This window comes from Elephas maximus, chromosome 25, assembly GCF_024166365.1.
Source record: "Elephas maximus indicus isolate mEleMax1 chromosome 25, mEleMax1 primary haplotype, whole genome shotgun sequence".
NCBI lineage: Eukaryota > Metazoa > Chordata > Mammalia > Proboscidea > Elephantidae > Elephas > Elephas maximus.
The window spans coordinates 54,985,693-55,012,367 of NC_064843.1; the positions used below are offsets into that span (position 1 = coordinate 54,985,693).

The 26,675-nt window shown below is 37.0% G+C and overlaps 1 protein-coding gene across 3 annotated transcripts in view; it reads left to right on the forward strand.

Annotated features, from left to right (window-relative positions):
- The window catches only part of MACROD2 (mono-ADP ribosylhydrolase 2), a 2,492,337-nt gene that overhangs the window by 1,361,201 nt on the left and 1,104,461 nt on the right, over positions 1 to 26,675 (forward strand). For all 3 annotated transcript variants that reach the window (XM_049869821.1, XM_049869822.1, XM_049869824.1), the window contains exon 6: positions 14,891 to 15,012. In XM_049869821.1, coding sequence (XP_049725778.1) covers positions 14,891 to 15,012 — 122 coding nt within the window. The remainder of the gene's footprint in view (positions 1 to 14,890; positions 15,013 to 26,675) is intronic.

Below are 26,675 nucleotides of genomic sequence, written 5' to 3' on the forward strand. Positions count from 1 at the left end.
TATAGAGCTATGACTGATGAAACCTTCAGTTGTGTGTGAAACGTTGGCATTACAAGTCACATGACTGATGAAACCTTCAGTTGTGTGTGAAACATTGGCATTACAAGTCACATGAATGGTCAAACAGAAGTTATACTGAGACCAAAAGAGGAGAAATGAAATAAAAATTAATTCATGTAGTAAGGCCTGGAGTCAGAAAAGCACAGACTTGTTTGGTGTGAGGTAAATGAGAAAATTTCCCTGTGTACCTGGCATATGGTGGGTTCTCAATAAATTTGCATAGACAAAAATACAGAATTAATGGCTGAGTGAATAATTGCAGAAGGGTCTGCTGTGTCGAGGCTTATGACGGTAAGGGAAGGCTGCTGGCAAACAAATATCAGCAGCCCAAGCATCAGCCTGTATGTCCTGACCTTGGCCCCTTTGCACATTTCATCCTAGACTTGATTCTGCATTTGTAGAATTACCCTTGCAGTGGGGACTGACGTTCATCTGTTTTTACCCACTACATAGGATTTTGGAGCTCTGGTGGCACAGTGGTTAAGAGCTCAGCTGTTGACCAAAAGGTTAGCAGTTTGAATCCACCAGCTGCTCCTTGGAAACCCTATGGGACAGTTCTACTCTGTCCTATAGGGTCGTTATGAGTGGGAATCAACTCAACAGCAATGGATTACGGTTTACATAGGATTTTTAAAGCCTACTTTTCCCTTGCATCTTAATAAAGTGCTGGTTTTGCATCTCTCTGAAAAGGCTGCAAGTTGCTGCCATCTCTTGAACCTGAACAAAGAGCTTATTGTCATCTTCCTTGAAAAAGTCATATTGTCTATTTGGACCTCTACCTCCTCTCAACCCTGCTATTGAAGCACCAGAAATGCCATTCATTTGAATCATTTCCTTCTAGGATGTGTGTGTTCTTTGGGTTCATTCTAAAATGATGTGAAATGTTGGCATTTTCACAGATAATTTGGCTTCCCACAGTCTCTCTGAGACCCCTCTCTGTTGGAAATCACACTATTATAATGCATGTACCCCTAATACCCTGTGGAATCTTAAAGATTCTATAAATGGCTGGCCACAGGATATCTCTTGACATGAATTTCCATCTGTTATTAAAAATGGGTCCTTATGTATAAGGGGTCCAATTTGAAACAGGACACAGTTCCATCAACAGGGTCAGCCTTAAATAGATCTTTGACAGGAGAGGAAGTCTGGTAAAAAATTGAAGATGAATTTGGCCCTTTCCTTTTTTTTTTCAATATAAAGGGTGGCATTTTGGTAGAAACTCCTCAAATTGTATTTTATAATTTGTGCTTAAAACTTCACAGCTTTTGAAGTCAATGAAGCATGAAATATATTATCAGCACATGATGTCCACAATGTGGCAACATTATCACACTCTCAAATAAAAATGGAATCAAACCTCAAATTGAGCTGGGTGTATTGCAAGGAGTTTGGTTTTGGTTTTGGTATGCACGCAAGCTTTGAAGGTGCATCCTGTGTGCCTTTATCGGCTACAAAACGCAAATGTCGTTGAGTTACTGAGTTACTGTCATACATATAGACATATTATTTAGGGAAACCTTAGGAGAGGTAAACCAAAAGCCGTTTGTAACAAAGGACAGTGACAAAAAAAAGCACAACTCACAGACTCAAAAAACCTAGGTTAGAAAATAACATTGTGAAGGCTAGTTTATCCCAAACTCATGCATAGAGTTGGATGACTGTAGTCTTTCTGGAGTTGGAAAGAAATCCATCATGCAGCTCAAGCAATGTGTGAGGGAATAATCCAGAGTTAGAAACACGCTGGGGGGAGATAGCTGAAGTACATTCAAACTGATGTCAGCTGCAGACTGAAACCAAACACCTTATAGACAATCGATCGTTTTCTGAAATATAATTTAAAAAAAAACAAGCTTAGAAAATGCATATATGAGAACATTGACCTATGTGCGGAGAAAAGGCAGCATTTACTTTGTAAAGCTATCAGGTGGTAATTCAATTTCCTGTTAACTGAACTTCAAGTATTCTGTTTCAGGTCATAGACTGGTGATGCTTATCATATAAATTGGTCAATAAGATTTACAAATAGTACTTTTAGTGCTTAGTTTTGTGCTTGTGGCTTTACAAAAGAAAATCAATTTAATTTCGTGCATTGGTTTTCTCCTTAAAACGTATGCAATTTGAATATGATTGACAAGGCGCGGCATCATTAATGCAGGCTGGTAAATGGACCGATTATGCTTACGAATACAGGAGTGGAGTGAATGAAAGCAACGTGTAATTGATTCTACACTTGGTCTGACTGTTCATTAACAGTTTGAATATGGCACAGTCACTTCGATAATGTAAAATGATGAGAGCAACCTATATGTGCTCTCTCATTTGTTTTAAAATTCATTATGCTAATATTTCTCTCAGAATGTCTTGCAGCATTTGCTTTGCAAAGAATAAGTCTGATGGAATGTTTGTAAATAAGTCCACATTTATTTGACATTTCAATGGCACATTTTTTTTTCAGTTTAGATTTCTGGAAATGAAAGTGGGTTCTCCCCCTCATCCCCTTGAAAGTAAACCTTCTATCCTACCCTTCTTTTCTATATAGTTTAGACTAATTTCCCCAGGTAGAAGGAGGAAGGAGTGGAAGATGTCAGTTATAGCTTCAAAACAACAGGGATGATTTATAGACTGACTGATTTCAGAAATAGATGAGCAAAAGCAGGTTCTATTCGTCTTGCCACACTTTAGTCTGATGAAGTACAAGAGGGCCTGCCATCTCGTTTTCTTTACCTCTTCAAGGGCCTACATTTGAAACGTTGATTAAATGTACAGATTGCACCGCTGTTTTCTCACCTTTCCTGAGTGCTGTCAGGTCAGAATAAGCGTCAAACACAGGAAGGCTGCTTTTCCTCTCTTGAAGGTGGAGCTGGACACTTTAGGTAAATATAATCACTTTTCTGCTCACAGAAAGATACGATGCTGATTCTGTAGTAGCCAGGCCTGCCCTTTCCTTTCCCCACAAATTCCTGCCGGATTATCAGAAGACAAAAAGAAACAGCAAAACTAGTGCTGGACCAGGCAGTCGTATCTAGAAGCTACAAATACATTATAATCTCCAAATTAGATTGTGTGTACAATTAATACATATATTAATATCATATTCCAACCTTTGTCTAGTTCTGATTTTTATTAAATCAAAGCAGTTGACATAATAAGATAATAGGTCTGAGAACTCCGTATCAATAATATATTTAATAATATCACCTTCCATGTGTTTTTTTAAAATTTACCTGCCACAAGACTGTGCAATTGATCAATGAGTACACCAAAATAAAGCCCAAAGTGACTGGGGAGTCCTGCATTGTATAGTTTTAAAATATATCTACAAATTCTTTGTTGCTCCTGCCATCAAGAGGTGAGGTCTATGTCCCTCCACATGAGACAGGGAGGGCTTTTGTAACAGTTGCAACCAATAGGTAATGTAAGTGATGCTGTGTGACTTTCAAGGCTAGGTTATAAAAGGTGGCACACCTTCCACCTGCTGGTTCACTTGCTTTTGCAGTCAAGGGCAGCCATATAAGCAATCTGACTTCTGCAATGCAGCCATGCTGTGAGCCAATGCAAACTAGCCCAAGAAAGAGAGATGACAGTCAGCCCTCAGCTGCTACAACCCCCACCGTCCCTATGCCAGTCACCAGCTGGCAGCAACCATCTGAGATCCTACGCCAGAAGACCTAGTCAAGCCCTTCCAGAATTTCAGATCTGCAGAAATCATAAGAGATAAAAAAAAAAAAAAAAAAAAAATTGATGATTGTTGTGTTAAGCCACCATGTCCATGTTTTGGAGTAATTTGTTATACAGCAATCGCTAACCAGAATCCGTATGTATACAAAATATGAGACAAAAAGTAAATGCCAAATTTACACATACGAATGGATGACATTTCTTTCAATACATAGTCACCTTGGGCCATATGTATCCATAATCATGTTATCATTGTGATATCTTGTCTCCCCACACAGATCTGTAACTTCAGACATGTTATTCTGCCTCTCCGGGTCCCTTGAACAAGGAAGGGTGTATTAATTGATCAAGAGTGTATTGTTTGTCTTCTGCGGCACCTCTAGATGGATTGGACTGTTCGACCTTTCTGTTAACAGCTTAGCTCCTTAAACATCTGTACCACACGAGGACTCTTTTACCATACTAAATGCCCAGAAAGTCCTGCCTAAGTAACTAGTTTGACTAATTTTACCCAGAAGTTTTCAAATTTTATTGACCTTTAAACTCAAATCTTACTGAACCCATGTGGGAAATGCTGCTGTATACAATCCTGTGTTGTTACTTTCAGGCTTTTCTTCCATTTAGATTCATTATTTGATTTAGACTATCCTAATTAGGTAACAAGTAGTAGCTACACCATCAGTGGAGTTAAAAAAACCCATTGCCACTGAGTTGATTCCAACTCAAAGCAACTCTATAGGACAGACTAAAACTGCCCCATAGAGTTTCCAAGGAGCACTGGTGGATTCAAACTGCCAACCCCTTCGTTAGCAACCATAGCTTTTAACCACACTGCCACCAGGGTTTCCATCAGTGGCGTAAGGGGTGGAGTAAAGCTAAGCACAATCTCCTTTCACATACATTTAAAAGTAGAAATTAATGTTAAAAAAAAAAAAAAAAGCCCGTTGCTATCCAGTCGATGCTGACTCATAGCGACCCTATAGGACAGAGTAGAACTGCACCATAGAGTTTCCAAGGAGCGCCTGCCGTATTTAAACTGCCGACCCTTTGGTTAGCAGCCATAGCACTTAATCACTATGCCACCAGGTTTTCCAGTGTTAAAATAGTCCTATAAAATTCATTACATGGGGTTCTGGACATGCATTACTTGAATATATACATCTATCATTACTATTATTACAAAAATGATATCACCGTTTGCTATTTTCTTGGTATATGCAACCTAATTTCCCTTTATCTTTCCCTCCTATATTGCAGTGGTTCCCACTTGAAAGCTTGGTTTACGTGCGAAATAACATCTGCATTAATTCATGGGTGTTTTTCTGCCTATTTTGATCACAAGATACCACTTTTTTTTTTTTACTTTAGTGTGAATTGAATATACATTTTTAAATTTAGTTTTATTGTTGTTGTTGAGAACATACACAGCAAAACGTACAATTCACCAGTTTCTACATGTACAATTTAGTGGCATTGGTTACATTCTTCAAGTTGTGCAACCACTCTGGCCCTCCTTTTCTGCGTTGTTCCTCCTCCACTAACATAAACTCACTGTTCCCAAAGTTCCTGTGTAATCAGTGTGTTGTATAGTACCTGGGGACTAAAAAGCTTGCAAGCAGTCATCCAAGGGACAACAATTGTTCTCCATTCACCTGGAGCAACAGAGGAAGACCAAGGGTCAGGAGTAGGAGGAGGATATGGAATGAGTGACTAACTGGCTCCATGAACAACTGCCTCCTTTGCCATGAGATTTGAAGAACTGGATGGTGTTCAGTTACCATTTACTGAACATTTTGATCAAAGATTTCGTGGAAGGATCTTGATCAAAAGTTGGAAAATGCAGAACAGAATTTAAAATTTTCATGGACTCCAGACTTCTGGAGCCATGGAGGGTAGACGAACCCCTAAAACTTTGCCCTGAGATAATCTTTAAACCTTAAACCAAGAATATCCTCTGAAGTCTTATTAAAACTAAACAATAGTTTAATTTAATTAGTAAAAAAAGGCCTGCCTTGAGCATTATACCCTTTTTAAGAACTATCTATAAGGGATCAAATTGACAAGATACCATCTTTAATATTGGTTGACAAGGGTTTACAAACTGTTTAAGATTTAATGGTTGAAATGAGTGCTTTTGGGATTTTCTCAAACATCAAATAGTAGTCTCAGTGTTTGTCAGGAATTAGCAAAAATTTTTATTTAGTGATTTATTTGCTGCTATTTGTATTTCATATGCCACTATTCTTATTTTTTGTGTTAATCTTATTTTGTCAGTTTTGTTCTTGAAGTTAAATGATACTGTTTGTTGTTGTTGTTAGGTGCTGTCAAGTCGGTTCTGACTCATAGCTACCCTATGCATAACAGAACGAACCACTGCCCGGTCCTGAGCCATCCTCACAATCCTTGTTATGCTTGAGCTCATTGTTGCAGCCACTGTGTCAATCCATCTCATTGAGGGTCTTCTTCTCTTCCGCTGTCCCTGTACTCTGCCAAGCATGATGTCGTTCTCCAGGGACTGATCCCTCCTGACAACATGTCTAAAGTATGTAAGACACAGTCTTGCCATCCTTGCTTCTAAGGAACATTCTGGTTGTACTTCTTCTAAGACAGATTTGTTTGTTCTTTTGGCAGTCCATGGTATATTCAATATTCTTTGCCAGCACCACAATTCAAAAGCATCAATTCTTCTTCGGTCTTCCTTATTCATTGTCCAGCTTTCACTTGCACATGATGTGATTGAAAATACCATGACTTGGGTCAGGTGCATCTTAGTCTTCAAGGTGACATCTTTGCTCTTCAACACTTTAATGAGGTCCTTTACAGCAGATTTGCCCAACGCAATGTGTCCTTCGATTTCTTGAGTGCTTCTTCCATGGCTGTTGACTGTGGATCCAAGTAAAATGAAATCCTTGCCAACTTCAATCTTTTCTCTGTTTATCATGATGTTGCTCATTGGTCTACTTGTGAGGATTTTTATTTTCTTTAATGTTGAGGTGCAATCCATGCTGAAGGCTGTGGTCTTTGATCTTCGTTAGTAAGTGCTTCAAGTCCTCTTCACTTTCATCAAGCAAAGTTGTATCATCTGCATAATGCAGGTTGTTAATGACTCTTCTTCCAATTGTGATACCCTGTTCTTCTTCATATTGTCCAGCTTCTCGGATTATTTGTTCAGCCTACAGATTGAATAGGTATGGTGAAAGAATACAACCCTGATACTGTTTAGCCAGAGCAAATAACTTTGTTTTATTATAATATTCCAGTAGTATTAGACTAAACCTGTCTCTTTCATCAAAGTTGATTAAGTTCATAGACAAAATTGAGAAGCAGGAAATGTAAGACAAGTTGAAGTAATTTAGATTAAAATTTAGTATTTTTCTTCTAATCTTCCTTGACTTCTAGATTCTGTGAAACCTTTGCCTTCAAGTCAATTCTGGCTCATAGCAACCATATAGGACAGAGTAGAACTGCCCCATAGGTTTTTGAAGCAGATTACCACATCTTCCTCCTGCAGGGTGGCTGGTGGGTTTGAACTGTCCACCTTTTGGTTAGCAGCTGAGCACTTAACCACTGCACCACGAGGGCTCCTTGACTTAAGGATTAGAACAGTCCTATTTCATTATATTTCTAAATTTAAGAGTTTATGTGTATGTAAATTCTAAAAAAATACCATGATGATTGGTTTTATATGCAAAAAAAAAAAAATCACGTTTTGTGTTTTTAAAAATAAATGGAAATTAGGGGCGGAGCCAAGATGGCGGACTAGGCAGACGCTACCTCGGATCCCTCTTACAATAAAGACACGGAAAAACAAGTGAATCGATCACATACATAACAATCTACGAACCCTGAACAACAAACACAGATTTAGAGACGGAGAACGAACTAATACAGGGAAGCAGCGATTGTTTCCAGAGCCTGGAGCCAGCGTACCAGTCAGGTACGGCACAAGCACAGAGAGCTGCTTCTTCCCCCCTGAACTAACCCCGGGAGGGAGACCAGCCGGTTCCGCGGGCGGCGTGGGACGCAGCCGGTAGGAGAAGTCCCCGGGAGGCAGTGACTGGTCTTGGAACGGGGAGAGCAGCATCCCAGCCAGGGAACCATCCCGCTGGGATATGGACTGGACGCAGCGGATTTTCTGGAAAAACTAGTTTCCCATTGATGGCTCAGAGACAACAATCCATATCAAACCACTTAAAGAAGCAGACCATGACAGCTTCTCCGACCCCCCAAACAAAAGAATCAAAATCTTTCCCAAATGAAGATACAATCCTGGAATTATCAGATACAGAATATAAAAAACTAATCTACAGAATGCTTAAAGATATCACAAATGAAATTAGGATAACTGCAGAAAAAGCCAAGGAACACACCGATAAAACTGTTGAAGAACTCAAAAAGATTCTTCAAGAACATACTGGAAAAATAAATAAGTTGCAAGAATCCATAGAGAGACAACATGTAGAAATCCAAAAGATTAACAATAAAATTACAGAATTAGACAACGCACTAGGAAGTCAGAGGAGCAGACTCGAGCAATTAGAATGCAGACTGGGACATCTGGAGGACCAGGGAATCAACACCAACATAGCTGAAAAAAAAATCAGATAAAAGAATTAAAAAAAATGACGAAACCCTAAGAATTATGTGGGACTCTATCAAGAAGGATAACCTGCGGGTGATTGGAGTCCCAGAACAGAGAGGGGGGACAGAAAACACAGAGAAAATAGTTGAAGAACTCCTGACAGAAAACTTCCCTGACATCATGAAAGACGAAAGGATATCTATCCAAGACGCTCATCAAACCCCATTTAAGATTGATACAAAAAGAAAAACACCAAGACATATTATCATCAAACTCACCAAAACCAAAGATAAACAGAAAATTTTAAAAGCAGCCAGGGAGAAAACAAAGGTTTCCTTCAAGGGAGAATCAATAAGAATAAGTTCAGACTACTCAGCAGAAACCATGCAGGCAAGAAGAGAATGGGACGACATATACAGAACACTGAAGGAGAAAAACTGCCAGCCAAGGATCATATATCCAGCAAAACTCTCTCTGAAATATGAAGGCGAAATTAAGATATTTACAGACAAACACAAGTTTAGAGAATTTGCAAAAACCAAACCAAAGCTACAAGAAATACTAAAGGATATTGTTTGGTCAGAGAACCAATAATATCAGATATCAGCACAACACAAGGTCACAAAACAGAACATCGTGATACCAACTCAAATAGGGAAATCACAAAAACAAACAAATTAAGATTAATTAAAAAAAAATACACATAACAGGGAATCATGGAAGTCAATAGGTAAAAGATCACAATAATCAAAAAGAGGGACTAAATACAGAAGGCATTGAACTGCCATATGGAGAGTGATACAAAGCGATATAGAACAATACAAGTTAGGTTTTTACTTAGAAAAATAGGGGTAAATAATAAGGTAACCACAAAAAGGTATAAGAACTCTATAACTCAAGATAAAAGCCAAGAAAAACATAACGACTCAACTAACATAAAGTCAAACACTATGAAAATGAGGATCTCACAATTTATTAAGAAAAACGCCTCAGCACAAAAAAGTATGCGGAAAAATGAAATTGTCAACAACACACATAAAAAGGCATCAAAATGACAGCACTAAAAACTTATTTATCTATAATTACCCTAAATGTAAATGGACTAAATGCACCAATAAAGAGACAGAGAGTCACAGACTGGATAAAGAAACACGATTCATCTATATGCTGCCTACAAGAGACACACCTTAGACTTAGAGACACAAACAAACTAAAACTCAAAGGATGGAAAAAAGTATATCAAGCAAACAATAAACAAAAAAGAAGAGGAGTAGCAATATTAATTTCTGACAAAATAGACTTTAGACTTAAATCCACCACAAAGGATAAAGAACGACACTATATAATGATAAAAGGGACAATTGATCAGGAAGACATAACCATATTAAATATTTATGCACCCAATGACAGGGCTGCAAGATACATAAATCAAATTTTTACAGAATTGAAAAGTGAGATAGATACCTCCACAATTATAGTAGGAGACTTCAACACACCACTTTCGGAGAAGGACAGGACATCCAGTAAGAAGCTCAACAGAGACACGGAAGATCTAATTACAACAATCAACCAACTTGACCTCATTGACTTATACAGAACTGTCCACCCAACTGCTGCAAAATATACTTTTTTTTCTAGCGCACATGGAACATTCTCTAGAATAGACCACATATTAAGTCATAAAACAAACCTTTGCAGAGTCCAAAACATCGAAATATTACAAAGCATCTTCTCAGACCACAAGGCAATAAAACTAGAGATCAATAACAGAAAAACTAGGGAAAAGAAATCAAATACTTGGAAAATGAACAATACCCTCCTGAAAAAAGACTGGGTTATAGAAGACATCAAGGAGGGAATAAGGAAATTCATAGAAAGCAACGAGAATGAAAATACTTCCTATCAAAACCTCTGGGACACAGCAAAAGCAGTGCTCAGAGGCCAATTTATATCAATAAATGCACACATACAAAAAGAAGAAAGAGCCAAAAGCAGAGAACTGTCCCGACAACTTGAACAAATAGAAAGTGAGCAACAAAAGAATCCATCAGGCACCAGAAGAAAACAAATAATAAAAATTAGAGCTGAACTAAATGAATTAGAGAACAGAAAAACAATTGAAAGAATTAACAAAGCCAAAAGCTGGTTCTTTGAAAAAATTAACAAAATTGATAAACCATTGGCTAGACTGACTAAAGAAATACAGGAAAGGAAACAAATAACCCGAATAAGAAACGAGAAGGACCACATCACAACAGAACCAAATGAAATTAAAAGAATTATTTCAGATTATTATGAGAAATTGTATTCTAACAAATTTGAAAACCTAGAAGAAATGGATGAATTCCTGGAAAAACACTACCTATCTAAACTAACACATTCAGAAGTAGAACAATTAAATAGACCCATAACAAAAAAGAGATTGAAACGGTAATCAAAAAACTCCCAACAAAATAAAGCCCTGGCCCGGACGGCTTCACTGCAGAGTTCTACCAAACTTTCAGAGAAGAGTTAACACCACTACTTCTGAAGGTATTCCAAAGCATAGAAAAAGACGGAATACTACCCAACTCATTCTATGAAGCCACCATCTCCCTGATACCAAAACCAGGTAAAGACGTTACAAAAAAAGAAAATTATAGACCTATATCCCTCATGAACATTGATGCAAAAATCCTCAACAAAATTCTAGCCAATAGAATCCAACAACACATCAAAAAAATAATTCACCCTGACCAAGTGGGATTTATACCAGGTATGCAAGGCTGGTTTAATATCAGAAAAACCATTAATGTAACCCATCACATAAATAAAACAAAAGACAAAAACAACATGATCTTATCAATTGATGCAGAAAAGGCATTTGACAAAGTCCAACACCCATTCATGATAAAAACTCTTACCAAAATAGGAATTAAAGGAAAATTCCTCAACATAATAAAGGGCATCTATGCAAAACCAACAGCCAATATCACTCTAAATGGAGAGAACCTGAAAGCATTTCCCTTGAGAACGGGAACCAGACAAGGACGCCCTTTATCACCGCTCTTATTCAACATCGTGCTAGAAGTCCTAACCAGGGCAATTAGGCTAGACAAAGAAATAAAAGGTATCCGGATTGGCAAGGAAGAAGTAAAGTTATCACTATTTGCAGATGACATGATTACATACACAGAAAAACCTAAGGAATCCTCCAGAAAACTACTGAAACTAATAGAAGAGTTTGGCAGTGTCTCAGGTTATAAAATAAACATGCAAAAATCACTTGGGTTCCTCTACATCAACAAAAAGAACACTGAAGAGGAAATAACCAAATCAATACCATTCACAGTAGCCCCCAAGAAGATAAGATACTTAGGAATAAATCTTACCAAGGATGTAAAAGACCTATACAAAGAAAACTACAAAGCTCTACTACAAGAAATTCAAAAGGACATACTTAAGTGGAAAAACATACCTTGCTCATGGATAGGAAGACTTAACATAGTAAAAATGTCTATTCTACCAAAAGCCATCTATGCATTTAACGCACTTCCGATCCAAATTCCAATGTCATATTTTAAGGGGATAGAGAAACAAATCACCAATTTCATATGGAAGGGAAAGAAGCCCCGGATAAGCAAAGCACTACTGAAAAAGAAGAAGAAAGTGGGAGGCCTCACTTTACCTGACTTCAGAACCTATTATACAGCCACAGTAGTCAAAACAGCTTGGTACTGGTACAACAACAGGCACATAGACCAATGGAACAGAATTGAGAACCCAGACATAGATCCATCCACGTATGAGCAGCTGATATTTGACAAAGGACCAGTGTCAATTAATTGGGGAAAAGACAGTCTTTTTAACAAATGGTGCTGGCATAACTGGATATCCATTTGCAAAAGAATGAAACAGGACCCAAACCTCACACCATGCACAAAAACTAACTCCAAGTGGATCAAAGACCTAAACATAAAGACTAAAACGATAAAGATCATGGAAGAAAAAATTGGGACAACCCTAGGAGCCCTAATACAAGGTATAAACAGAATACAAAACATTACCAAAAATGATGAAGAGAAACCCGATAACTGGGAGCTCCTAAAAATCAAACACCTATGCTCATCTAAAGACTTCTCCAAAAAAGTAAAAAGACCACCTACAGAGTGGGAAAGAATTTTCAGCTATGACATCTCTGACCAGCGCCTGATCTCTAAAATCTACATGATTCTGTCAAAACTCAACCACAAAAAGACAAACAACCCAATCAAGAAGTGGGCAAAGGATATGAACACACATTTTACTAAAGAAGATATTCAGGCAGCCAACAGATACATGAGAAAATGCTCTCGATCATTAGCCATTAGAGAAATGCAAATTAAAACTACGATGAGATTCCATCTCACACCAGCAAGGCTGGCATTAATCCAAAAAACACGAAATAATAAATGTTGGAGAGGCTGTGGAGAGATTGGAACTCTCATACACTGCTGGTGGGAATGTAAAATGGTACAACCACTTTGGAAATCTATCTGGCGTTATCCTAAACAGTTAGAAATAGAACTACTGTACAACCCAGAAATCCCACTCCTGGGAATATACCCTAGAGATACAAGAGCCTTCATACAAACAGATATATGCACACCCATGTTTATTGCAGCTCTGTTTACAATAGCAAAAAGTTGGAAACAACCAAGGCGTCCATCAACGGATGAATGGGTAAATAAATTGTGGTATATTCACACAATGGAATACTACGCATCGATAAAGAACTGTGAGGAATCTGTGAAACATTTCATAACATGGAGGAACCTGGAAGGCATTATGCCAAGCGAAATCAGTCAGAGGCAAAAGGACAAATATTGTATAAGACCATTATTATAAGATCTTGAGAAATAGTAAACCTGAGAAGAACACATACTTTTGTGGTTACGAGGAGGGGAGGGAGGGAGGGTGGGAGAGGGTTTTTTTATTGATTAATCAGTAGATAAGAACTGCTTTAGGTGAACTGAAAGACAACACTCGATACATGGAAGGTCAGCTCAAATGGACTGGACCAAAAGCAAAGAAGTTTCTGGGATAAAATGAATGCTTCAAAGGTCAGCGGAGCAAGGGCGGGGGTCTGGGGAACATGGTTTGCGGGGACTTCTAAGTCAATTGGCAAAATAATTCTATTATGAAATCATTCTGCATCCCACTTTGAAATGTGGTATCTGGGGTCTTAAATGCTAACAAGCGGCCATCTAAGATGCATCAATTGGTCTCAACCCACCTGGAGCAAAGGAAAATGAAGAACACCAAGGCCACACGACAACTAAGAGCCCAAGAGACAGAAAGGGCCACATGAACCAGAGACCTACATCATCCTGAGACCAGAAGAACTAGTTGGTGCCCAGCCACAATCGATGACTGCCCTGACAGGGAGCACAGCAGAGAACCCCCGAGGGAGTAGGAGATCAGTGGGATACAGACCCCAAATTCTCATAAAAAGACCAAACTTAATGGTCTAACTGAGACTAGAGGAATCCCGGCGGCCATGGTCCCCAGACCTTCTGTTGGCACAGGACAGGAACCATCCCCGAAGACAACTCATCGGACATGAAAGGAACTGGTCAGCGGGTGGGAGAGAGACGCTGATGAAGAGTGAGCTAATTATATCAGGTGGACACTTGAGATTGTGTTGGCAACTCTTGTCTGGAGAGGGGATGGGAGGATAGAGAGAGAGGGAAGCCGGCAAAATTGTCAAGAAAGGAGAGACTGAAAGGGCTGACTCAAGAGGGGGAGAGCAAGTGGGAGTAGGGAGTGAGATGTATGTAAACTTATATGTGACAGACTGATTGGATTTGTAAACGTTCACTTGAAGCTTAATAAAATTTATTTAAAAAAAAAAAGACAAAGAAAAAAAAAATACCATTGGCTGACCTCTAGTTAGTTACCAAAGTTCAAGGACAGCATTTAAAATAAATAAATAAAATAAATGGAAATTGAAGTATATAGATTACTTTTTTGAAATATTTAATACAGTGAAAAATAAATGCTAGGCAGTTATCTGTAGCATATCTCACGTATGTAAGGATTGGTAGGTTGCATTTTAAAATTGGTAGGAATGTTTTGAAATAATTCCTCTGAGAATTCTCTTAGCATATTTTCAGAAGCTTAGCCTCCTTTATTGTACACAATTAAAATAATGTTTGGCATTGGCTCTTCCTCCCCATGTCGATTCAGAGTGCTCATTTTACAGGTAATTATCAGTTTATTTCCTACCAAGGATTTGCCTTTTGCCAGCGTAGAAGTTATGCACATTTTAGATTATAATCTGCCTCATTTGCATCTGACAAATAATGGTCGGACTATTTACCGGAAGGGGATTCCTTCTCGGAGTTATCACTTTTCTGGGAAATTGCCCACTCTAGGAAGCTGCGCTATCTAAAATATTTTACCAAAGAACAATTTGCATCATCAATAGTTTTTAGCTTGTATGTCTCCAGGCTCCAACACAAATGCCTAAAATAAATAAAGCACCAAATATGTGAAATGTGAAAAATATCTTACTTACCATATTTTTCCTTCCTTTTCCATTTACAGATGTCATCCATACTGTAGGACCAATAGCTAGAGGCCATATTAATGGTTCCCACAAGGAAGACCTTGCGAATTGCTATAAATCATCTCTGAGACTGGTGAAAGAGAATAACATCCGATCAGTCGTAAGTACTTCCATGTTCCTCATTTTTTTTTTTCTTGTTCAGGCTTTATGTTTTGAAAATCAATACTGTCCAAAAAGGTAAAGGTTTATATATAACATAACATCAGTAAGAACTCATAGATGAGTTTTTCTGCATATTTTAATCACAAGATACCGTCTTTAATATTGAATGTCTTCAATTCTGAAAGCTAAGTTTAAGGCTCTTGGCAAGTTTTGTAGCTTTTAGTTATCATGATTCTACTCTTTGGTGAGCTGTAAATATTTGCTTAATGGTTCATGCTGTTTGAAGATTTAAAACTTTTGAACTGGACATATGTCATCTCCTTTCTTATTTCTGTTTAGCCAATATCTTTGGAAGAAATAAAGATGATGGTGGTGGTCAATAGATTTAAAGAAGAAAAATAGCAAGTGTTTTGAGTTTATCATAATATTGTCCATTTCATTGCATATTGGTAGTATTTTTTTTTATATATGTTTAGAGCTCAGCTAATTCTTTGTCTACATGTATGAGTATGTATGTGCATATATAAATATGTAAGTTCAGAATTGGCTCATTTGCTGAAATTTACTGTGTGTATATATGTGTGTGTGTGTTGACCTGAAAGTTGTTATTCTTTTAGATTTATTTTGCTTTTCTAAGCTGCATATGCCACATCCCTTTTAAGTTGTATCAATTTAGGCAGGGAGTTCAGAAAATGTGGACTTAATCTATTTTCTTACCAGTAGACAGAGATGAAAAGAATTCTCTTCTAGCTGGATTTGGAGGTATTTATTCACCTGCTTTTATTTTGTAACATTTTATATCTTTATTACATAGCAATTACACAAGGAAAATAAAACTATGAGAAAAATGAGAGTATAAATATCCTATAATATCCAGTTACTTTTTCCAGGATCCCATGGTTGACTTAGAGTTTTGCTGAAATTGTGAGTCCGGAAGATAGTTAAATACTTGATTGACTTCTTAGCAGATTAAATGGATCAGTATTGCTTGGGAGTTCACAAAAGTGGTGGTTTTATTATTTCTATGAAGGAATATTGAAAAGCAGACATGGATGGGTGCCTTACTCTTCCTGCATGATTATAATTATGAAGTGCCTTTTTCAATGCTGCGTTGGTGAATTTGCTTGAAATAAACATTTTTGCAAGCCAATTATGAAGCCTTTTTAATCTTTGTACAATTTTAAAGAGCTGGATATCTATTTCACTCTGATATTTAAAAATATTCTGTTTTCAAAAGGATCAATATGCAAGACCCTGTTCTGTCTGAGAGGACAAAGTAAATTACTAAACCAGTTGGTTGATTTTGTTTTCTACAGGAAAATAAGGAAAGTCAAAACAGGTGTGCACATTCTGGGAATAATTAAAATTTTGTCAACATGGCTATTGATGTTTAAAAAATTAAGAAACCGAAGTGCTTGAAAAAAATGGGCACGTATAGAAGTTTCTAACTTGGATAATATGGATCTTGAGACTGAAGGAAATGCACTAATGAATTCAATGGCATTCCATGCAATTTGTTTTTAAAAGACAAGGACAAGTAAAAAGAGGCCAGCTCATTAGAAACAAGGTAAAGCAATAGTTATCCTTTTCATAGGAAAAAGAAACATGCCTAACTATGATCATCTTAAAATGGTCAAACCTGTTGATATGATACTTGCTGCCATTAGGTAAAGCATAGAGGAATTATGCTGTTGTCAGGTGCCATCCAGTAGACTCTGGTTCATAGTGACCCTGTGTACAACAGAACGAAACCCTGCCCGGACCTGCATCATCCTCACAATCATTGCTACTTTTGAGCCTGATGTTGCAGCCACTGTGTCAGTCCATCTTATTGATGATCTTCCTCTTTTTCGCTGACCCTCTACTTTACCAAACATGATGTCCTTTTCCAAAGGACTGCACTGTCCTGATAACAAGTCCAAAGTGCATGAGATGAAGTCTTGCCATCCTCGCTCGTAAGGAGTATTCTGGCTGTATTTCTTAGGAGAAAATTTTGTTAGTTCTTCTGGAAGTCCATGCTATACTCAATGTTCTTGGCCAACAAAAGCATAGTTCAAAGGCATCAAATTTCAAAGGCATCGACTCCTCTTTTGTCTTCCTTATTCATTATGTGCACCTCTCCCATGTACATGCATATGAGGCAACTGAAAATACCATGGTTTGAATCAGGTGCACTTTAATCCTCAGAGTGACATCTTTGCTTCTGAGTACTTGTAGAAAGGTCTTTTGCAGTAAATTTGCCCAACGCAATATGTAATTTGGTTTCTTGGCTGCTGCTTCTCTGGGCATTGATTATGGATTCAAGTAAAACGAAATCCTTGACAACTTTAATATTTTCTCCATTTATCATGATGTTGCTTATTGTTCCAGCTGTGAGGATTTTTGTTTCCTTCATATTGAGGTGTAATCCGTACTGAAGGCTGTAGTCTGATCTTCATCAGTAAGTGCTTCAAGACCCATTCGCTTTCAGCAAGCAAGGTTGTATTGTCTGCATATTGCTGGTTGTTAAGTCTTCCTCCAATCCCGTTGCCATGCTCTTCTTCATATATCATAGAGTCCAGCTTCTCAGATTATTTCATTAGCATAAAGATTGAATAAGTATAGTGAAAGGATGCAACTCTGGTGTACACCATTCCTGATTTAAACCACACAGCATCCCCTTGTTCTGTTCAAACGACTGCCTCTTGATCTATGTACAGATTCTTCAAGAGTATAATCAAGTGTTCTGGAATCCCCATTCTTTGCAATGTTATCCATAATTTGTTATGATCCACACAGTCGAATGCCTTTGCATAATCAATAAAACACAGGTAAACATCTTTCTGGTATTCTGTGCTTTCAGCCAAGATCCATCTGACATCAGTCTTCTTCTGAATCCAGTCCGAATCTCTGGCAGTTCCCTGTTGATGTACTGCTGCACCCTTTTATTGCATTATTTTCAGCAAAATTTTACTTTTGTATGATGTTAATGGTATGTTTCAATAATTTCTGCATTCTGTTGAATCACCTTTCTTTTGGATGATGCAAATTTGGACCTCTTTCAGTCAATTAGTCAGGTGGCTGTCATCCAAATTTCATGGCATAGACAAATGAGAGTATCCAGCGTTGCATCCGTTTGTTGAAACATCTCAATTGTTATTCCCAAATTCCTGGAGTCTTTTTTTTTCACTAAGGCCTTCAGTGTAGCTTGGACTTCTTCCTCTCGATAACATCAGTTCTTGATCATATGCTACCTTGTGAAATGTTTGAACATCAACCAATTCTTTTTTTGGTACAGTGACTCCATGCATTCCTTCCGTCTTCTTTTGATGTTTCCTGTGTTGTTCAATATTTTCCCCACAGAATTCTTCAATGTTGCAACTGGAAACTTAAATTTTTTCTTTGGTGTTTTCAGCTTGAGAAATGCCAAGTGTTTTCTTGCCTTTTGGTTTTCTAACTCCAGGTCTTTGAACATTTCATTTAATACTTTACACTGTCTTCACAAACCACTCTTTGAAATTTTCTGTTCAGCACCATCATTTCTTCCATTCTCTTTAGCTATTCTGTGTTCAAAAGCAGGTTTCAGAGCCTCTTTTGAGATCCATTTTAGTCTTTTCTTTCTTTCCTGTCTTTTTAATGACCTCTTGCATTCTTCATGTATGATGTCCTTGATGTCATCCCACAACCCATCTTGTCTTCAGTCATTAGTGTTCAATGGGTCAAAACTATTCTTGAGATGGTCTCTAAATTCAAGTGGGTTATACTTACGGTCTATTTTGGCTATGTGAACTTGTTTTAATTTTCTTCAGCTTCAGCTTCAACTTCAACTACAAGCCGTTGATAGTCTGTTCCAAACTTGGCCCTGGCCTTGTTCTGACTGATGATATTGAGCTTCTCCATGGTCTCTTTCCACAGATGTAGTCGATTTGATTCCTGTGTATTCCATCTGGTGAGGCCGACATGTTTAGTTGTTGTTTTTGTTGTTAAAAAGATATTTTTAATGAATAAGTAGTTGGTCTTGCAAAATTCTATCATACAATCTCCAAGGTCATTTCTATCATCATGGCCATATTCTCCAACAACAGATCCTTTTTCTTTGCTTCCAACTTTTGTATTCCAATCACTAGTAATTATCAATGCATCTTGATTGCATATTTGATGAATTTCAGAAAGCGCATGTAAAAATCTTCAATTTCTTCATCTTTGAAATAAGTGGTTGCTGCGTAAACTTGAATAATAGTCTTATGAGCTGGTTTTCCGTGTAGGCATATGGGTACTATCCTATCCTGACTGTGTTGTATTTCAGAATAGATCTCGAAATGTTCTTTTTGATGATGAACGTGATGCCATTTCTCTTCCATTTGTCATTACTGACAATGTAGAGTATATGATTGTACAATTTAAAATGGCCAATAACAGTCCATCTCAGCTCACTAATGCCTAAGATATCCATCTTTATGCGTTCCATTTCATTTTTGACTACTTCCAATTTTCCTAGACTCGTACTTCGTACATTTCACATCCACATTAATGGATGTTTGTATCTGTTTCTTCTCATTTTGAGTTGTGCCACATCAGCTAATGAAGGTTCCAAAAGCTTTACTCCACCCATGTCATTAAGATCGACATTACTTTGAGGAGGCAGCTTTTCCCCAGTTATCCTTTGAATGCCTTCGAACCTGATGTGCTCATTTTTGGCACTGTCTCAGATAATGCTCTTCTGCTATTCACAAGATTTTCACTGGCCAATCTTTTTCAGAAGTAGACCGCCATGTCCTTCTCCTAGTCTGTCTTAGTCTGAAAGCTCTGCTGAAACCTGTCTACCATGTTTGACCCTGCTGGTATCTGAAATACTGTGGCATAGCTTCCAGCATTGCAGCAACATGCAAGCCACTACACTAAGACAAACTGATAGATAAGTGGTGGAGAGAAATTATAGATAATTTTCATCAGGTGGCCTGGAGATTGTATTAGGCCTATCTTAACATCTTTGATGGTAATTTTGAAGAGTCGGTTACATGTTACCTGAATTAAATCAGCAGGTGGTAAAATTGAATTCATTCCAATATTAGTAAGTGAAAATGGAGATGGAAAATATATGCAAAATGTGAAACAAAATGTTTAGGTAAATTAATCACCATGTTCTTGGATGGTTGGCTAGAGTTATCATCAAATGACTTGCCTCTTACTCCTAAAAAGATTTTTTTCTCTTCCTTTTTTTAAAAGAAGAAATAGGGCTTTCTACTTAAAATATATATTTTATATTTGGTGGAAGTATATATAGAAGATTATACACCATTGAACAATTTCTACCATCACAATTCAATGACATTGATTATATTCTTTAAGTTGTGTCATCATTCAATTTCTCTCACCATTGTCTTACCACCATTGACTTAGACTCAGGACCCCATAAACTACTCATTTATGCTTTATAGTTACTGTTGTCAATGTGATCTGATATACGTAATTCTTTAAAGAAGTTCAGTGCTCAAGGTGAATGTTCTTTACTAATTCAGCTAAAGTGTTGTTTACTTTGATTTCAGGGGATATTTTTGGTTCAAGGTTCATAAATTTTCTCAGAGCAAGAGATTTGTGAGTCCCTCTGCTTTCAGTGGGCCCGTAAGCCTGGATTCTATACGAAATTTTAAAGTATTTTCTACAGTTTCTCCCCTTTTATCTGTGTATTGAGTCCTCGATCAAAACGTTCAGTAATAGTAGCTGGGTACCCTTTATTTCTTCTAGTCTTGTGCCAAAGGAGACAGTAGTTTATGGAGATAAGTAAATCGGCATCCAGTTCTTTCTTCGATTTCCTGGGTCTCCTTCTTCTGCTGCTGCTCTAAGTGAACAGAGATCAAATATTGTATCTTGGATAGCCACCTGCAAGTTTTCAAGACCCCAGGCACCACTCACCAAACTTTGGGGTAGAATAGAAACTCTAAAAATAGTGATAGGCCAATTGGCTGGACAGTCCCAGGAAGCCATGACCCTAAGCCTAAGAACCAAGAAAAGTAATTCCATGAGGTGTTTGGTTGTGCTTAGTTTCAACAACTATATCCTACCTTTTTTTTTGGTTGCTGTTGTTGCTGTAAAATTATATATAACAGCACAATGTTTGTCATTTTCCCCTTTTTCTGGTGTACAACTTAGTGATATTAGTTACTTTTGTCCAGTTATGTGACTATTACCCTTAATCGATGCCAGTCACCATAGGCACAAACCCACTACTTCCCAGAAATGATTTCCTCTCTCTCTCCCCCTCCCTACTCCAGGTAAACATTAATAGTCATTGACCTGTATATATTTACCTATTCTGTCATCTCATATAAGTGAAGTATTTCATACAGTATTTATCCTTTTGTGATTGGCTTATTCACTCAGCATAATGTCTTTAAGATTTGTCCATGCTGTAGCATATATCAGGACTTCATTTTTCTTTACGGCTGAGTAGTTTTCCATTGTATGTATGTGACATATTTTGTTTAACCATTCATTTATTGACGAGCTCGTAGATTGTTTCCACCTTTTTTCTATTGCGAACAGCGCTGCTATGAACATAGTTGTACACATGTCTGCTTTTAGTGCCCTAGAGTATATACCTAGGAGTGGAATTGCTGGGTCATATGGCAGTTCTATTTCTGATTTTTTGAGGAATCATGATACTGTTTTCCACAAATGTTGTACTATTTTACATTTCTACCAGCAGTGGATAAGTGTTCCAATTTCCCCACATCCTCACAAACATTTGTTATTTTCTGTTTTTTTTTTTTTAATCATTGCCAGTCTAATAGGAATGAGATACCTCTCATTGTAGTTTTGATTTGTATCTCTCTAATGGTGACACCAGGCTTCTTTTCGTATGTTTATCGGCTGCCTGGATATCCTCTTTGGTGAGGTGTCTATTCAAGTCCTTTGCCCATTTTTTGACTGGGTTATTTGGTTTTTTGTTGTTAAGTTAAATTAGTTTTAAATGTTTTTTGGATATTAGACCTTTAACAGATGTGTAGTTCCCAAAGATTTTTTTCTCAGTCTGTAGGTTGTCTTTTTACTCTTGATTAAGTCATTTGATGAACATAAGCATTTAATTTTTATAAGGTCCCAATTTTCTATTTTGTCTGATATTCCTCATGGATTTCTTGTTGTATTTGATAATCTATCCTTAAAAAAAAAAAAAAAGTAGTTACCATGGCTTCACATCAGTATTTTCTTCCAAGAACTTTATGATTTTAGATTTAACTTTTAGGTCCATTTTGAATTAGTTTTTATGTGAGGTGTGAGGTATGGGATATTGCTTCCTTTTTTCTACAGGTGGGAATCTAAAATTTCCCAGCCTCGTTTCAAGGAGAGACAGTTTTTTCCCCACTGAATTGGTTTAGCACCTTTGTCAAAAATCAGTTGATGATAGATGTATAGTTTTATTTCTGGGCTGCCAATTCTATTCCTTTTATCCAGGTATCTATCATCAAACCAGTACCAGACTGTTTTGATTATGGTAGATGCATAGTGTGGTTTGAAACTGGAAAATATGAGGCTTTCCACTTTGTTCTTCTTCAAAATTGCTTTGGCTATTCAGGGCCTCTTTCCTTTCCATATAAAGTTGAAAATTAGTTTTTCCATTTCTGTAAAAAATGCTGTTGCAATTTTTATCAAGATTGTATTGAATCTATAGATTGCTTTGGGTAGTATTGACATTTTCATAGTATGAAGTCTTGCAATCCATAAGCACAGAAAATCCTTCCATTTATTTAGGTCTGCAGCAGTGTTTTATAGTTTCATCTCTTGCAGCAGTGTTTTATAATTTTTATTGTATAAGTCCTTTATATCCCTGGTTAGGTTTATACCTATGTATTTTATCCTTTTATGTGCTGTTGTTCTTTTTGATTTCCTCTTCATATTTCTCCTTAATGGTGTGTAGAAACCAAATTGATTTGGATGTTCATCTTGTACCCTGAAATTTTGCTGAATTCTTCTATTAGTTCTAGAAGCTTCCCTGTGGATTCTTAGGCTTTTCTATATAAAGGATCACATCATCTGCAAATAATGATAGTTTTACTTCCTTCTTTCCAATTTAGATAGCTTAATTTTCCTTTTTTTTTTTTTTTTTTTTTGCCTCCTTTCTCTGTATAGGACTTCAGTACAATATTTGAATAGAAATGGTGATTGTGAACATCTTTGTCTCATTCCTGTTCTCAAACAGAAGGCTCTCAGTCTTTCTTCACTGAGCATAATGTTGGCTGTTGTTTTTTCATAAAAAATCAAACCCAGTGCTGTCAAGTCGATTCCGACTCAAAGCGACCCTATAGGACAGAGCAGAACTGCCTCATAGAGTTTCCAAGGAGCACCTGGCAGATTTGAACTGCCGACCCTTTGGTTAGCAGTCGTAGCACTTAACCACTGTGCCACCAGGGTTTCCTGTTTTTTCATAGATGGTTTTAATTATGTTGGGGAACTTTCCTTCTATTCCTATCTTATTGAAAGTTTTTATCAGAAAGGAATATTGGATTTTATCAAATTTCTTTTCTACTTCTATTGAGGTGAACATGTCATTTTTCCTTTTGTTATATTAATGTGGTGTATTACATTGATGGAGCTCTGGTGGCACAGTGGTTAAGAACTTGGCTGGTAACCAAAAGTCCTCAGTTCAAATCCACCAGCTGCTCCTTGGAAACTCTACGGGCCAGTTATTCTCTGTCCTATAGGGTCGCTATGAGTCAAAATCAACTAGATGCAACAGGTTTTTGGTTTATTAAATTGATGGATTTTCTAATGTTGAACCATCCTTGCATTCCTAGAATAAATTCAATTTGGTAATGGTGTATAAATTCTTTTAATATGTTGTTGGATTCTGTTCACTAGTATTTTATTGAGAATGCTTGCTTCTATATTGTTGAGGAATATAGGTCTGAAGTTTTCTTCTAATGTCTTTGTCTCTGGTATCAAAGTAATGCTGGCTTCATAGAATGAGTTAGAGAATATTGCTTCCTCTTCTATCTTTTGGAAAAGTTTGAGCAGGATTAGTGAAAATTCTTCTCTGAATTTTTGGTAAAATTCCCCTATGAAGCAGTCCAGTCCAGGACTTCCTCTACCCTTGGAATTTTTTTTATTACTGATTCAGTCTCTTCCCTTGTTATGCGTGTGTTGAGATTATCTACCTCTTTTTTTGTTAGTTTAGGTCGGTTATGTGTTTCTAGGAATGTGTCCATTTCATCTAAGTTTTCGAATTTGAGTATAACTTTTTATAGTAGTTTGTTATAATCCTCTTTATGTCTGTTGGGTCTATTGCAATGCTGCCAATTTTATTTCTTATTTTAGTTATTTTTTTACTTTCACTTTTTTTCTTTGTCAGTCTAGCTGAAGGTTTGTCAATTTTGTTGACCTTTTCAAAGAGCTACCTTTTGGTTTTGATGATTTTCTCTGTTGTTCTTCCATACTCCAAGTTATTTATTTCTGCTTTGATATTTATTTATTTTTTTGATCTTTATTATTTCCTTTCTTCTGGTAGCTGCAGGCTTAGCTTTCTCTTTGCTCTTCTTTTTCTAGTTTCTCAAGTTGTAGAGTTAAACTGTTGATTTAAGATCTTTCCTCTTTTTGATGTAGTCATGTATTGGTAGGAATTCCTTTCTGAAGATTGCTCTCACTGTATCCCATACGTTTTGGCATGTTGTGTTTTCATTTTTAACTCCAGTTTTTTTTTTTTTTTTTTCCACTCTTGATTTCTTCCTTGACCCATTGGTTGTATAATAGTGTGTTATTTAGTTTCCATATACTTATGTGTTTTCTACTCTTCCTTGTATTATTAATTTCTAGTATTATTCTTTTGTGGTCAGAGAATATACTTTGTGTCATTTCAACCTTTTTAAACTTGTCAAGGCTTGTCATGTGCCAGGATGCCCTTTCTTATGTCTAATGCAGAGGTTTCTCTGCCTGTGGTGCTTTCACTGGGCTCCAGACCTTTGCAAAGTCTGGATCTCACTGTTCACTGCATGCTGCCATTTCCTTCCAGGACCCCTGTGGTACCAAGCCTGCAGTCCACCAATGTGCCATTTCTTAGGTCTATTTTCTCAGGCTTCCCTGCCATGGTACCTTCACCAGGGCCTGACTGTTTGGAAACTCCAGACCTCACTGTGCTCTGTGTTTGTTGCTACTATTCCAAGATGATCACACTGGGAGGATAGTGTGGTGAGGATGCTCTGCAAACCTCTGCTCTCCCACAGTCAGCATGTTACCTTTTACTTGAATCAGGTTCCCTTGGGTTCCTATCCTTTATTTGATGTTCAGAGTTCTGAGACGTATCAATTTTTCAATATTTTCTTGTTGCCTTCTTTAATAGTTGTGGATGTTCAGGGCATGCAGCTACTTGCTCAGGGCATGTAGATGCTCAGGGCACGCAGCCATCTTGCTCCACCTTCAAGGACTTTGTATTTTATACAGAATGTCATATTCTTGAATGACATTAAATCAATAATAATAATGATAATGATAAAATGGCATAGAATTCTGGTTATTTAGGGAGAAATAGAAAATTCTTAGAAATTTGATTGTACTTTGTAGAATTATCACCATAGAGGAGCAGAGATGGTTGATATAAAAGACCTTGTTATTAAAGATGAAAAATAAACTTAACTTGAGCTCATGTCAAAGAATATTTCTTATAGCCTTACTAGATTGGCTTAGTGTTTGGTCTAACATATATCGCTTTGTGACGATGGACAACCTTATTCAACGTTTTGTAGCCTTAGTTTCTACATATTAAGGATCAGAAAAGTGATACTGTAATCTCAGGCCTGTCTACCATAGGGATCAAGTGAGATAACAGAAGTTAAGATAATTTGAAAAATGAAATTACCTGTAAAAGTTTTTAGAAATATTACTTCAAATATAAAATATTTTAACATTTTATGGTTTGGCAACTTAGGAAGTAGAGATTGTTCTTGCTTCAATATCTGTTCTGAAAACAATACCTCTAGAGACATACCATATTATTTCTTGATGTTTTTGATCCAGAAACAATTATGAAGTATTGAGTTAGTATATTTATTTAAGCAATGAAAACTCTTACTAGCATTGTTAATAACTATTAATAGCATCTTATCTGTAATCATTAGCAATATTATTGTTAATATTGCCAACTCATTTCTGCATTAACAGTATTTAGCACAGAGCCTAGAATAGCTTTATTGCATTGTATCAAATTAAATTATATTAACCATGTCACTAGCTATAACGGTCTTGAATTCGTTGTCTAATTTTTAATTCTCAAAAAATGCTCTCAGCTTATTACACTTTCTCCCATTATGTGATGTTTGGCAGTAATGCTACAAAAATGAATAAGAAGTACACAGTTAAATCTGGGTAGCTGATACGTAAGAAAATAGGTATGAGACAATATGGTAAATACCATAATGGGATATATTGCTTTATTGGTCCTGATTGGCTAGACTGTACTGCAGGAACAAATAACTTCCCAATATTAGTGGCCTAACCCAACAAAACTTTCTTGTCATTCATGTTCTAATTCAAAGTATATGGACAGGGGGCTCTGCTTGGCAGTTATTCAGGGATTCTAGCTTAGGGACCTTCCATTATCTTGTAGCTGTACTATCTAGAATTTACAAAATCGTATGTGAAATGTTTGCTGTCTCAGCCTAGAAGTGACACACATAATTTCTTCTTCCATTTCCT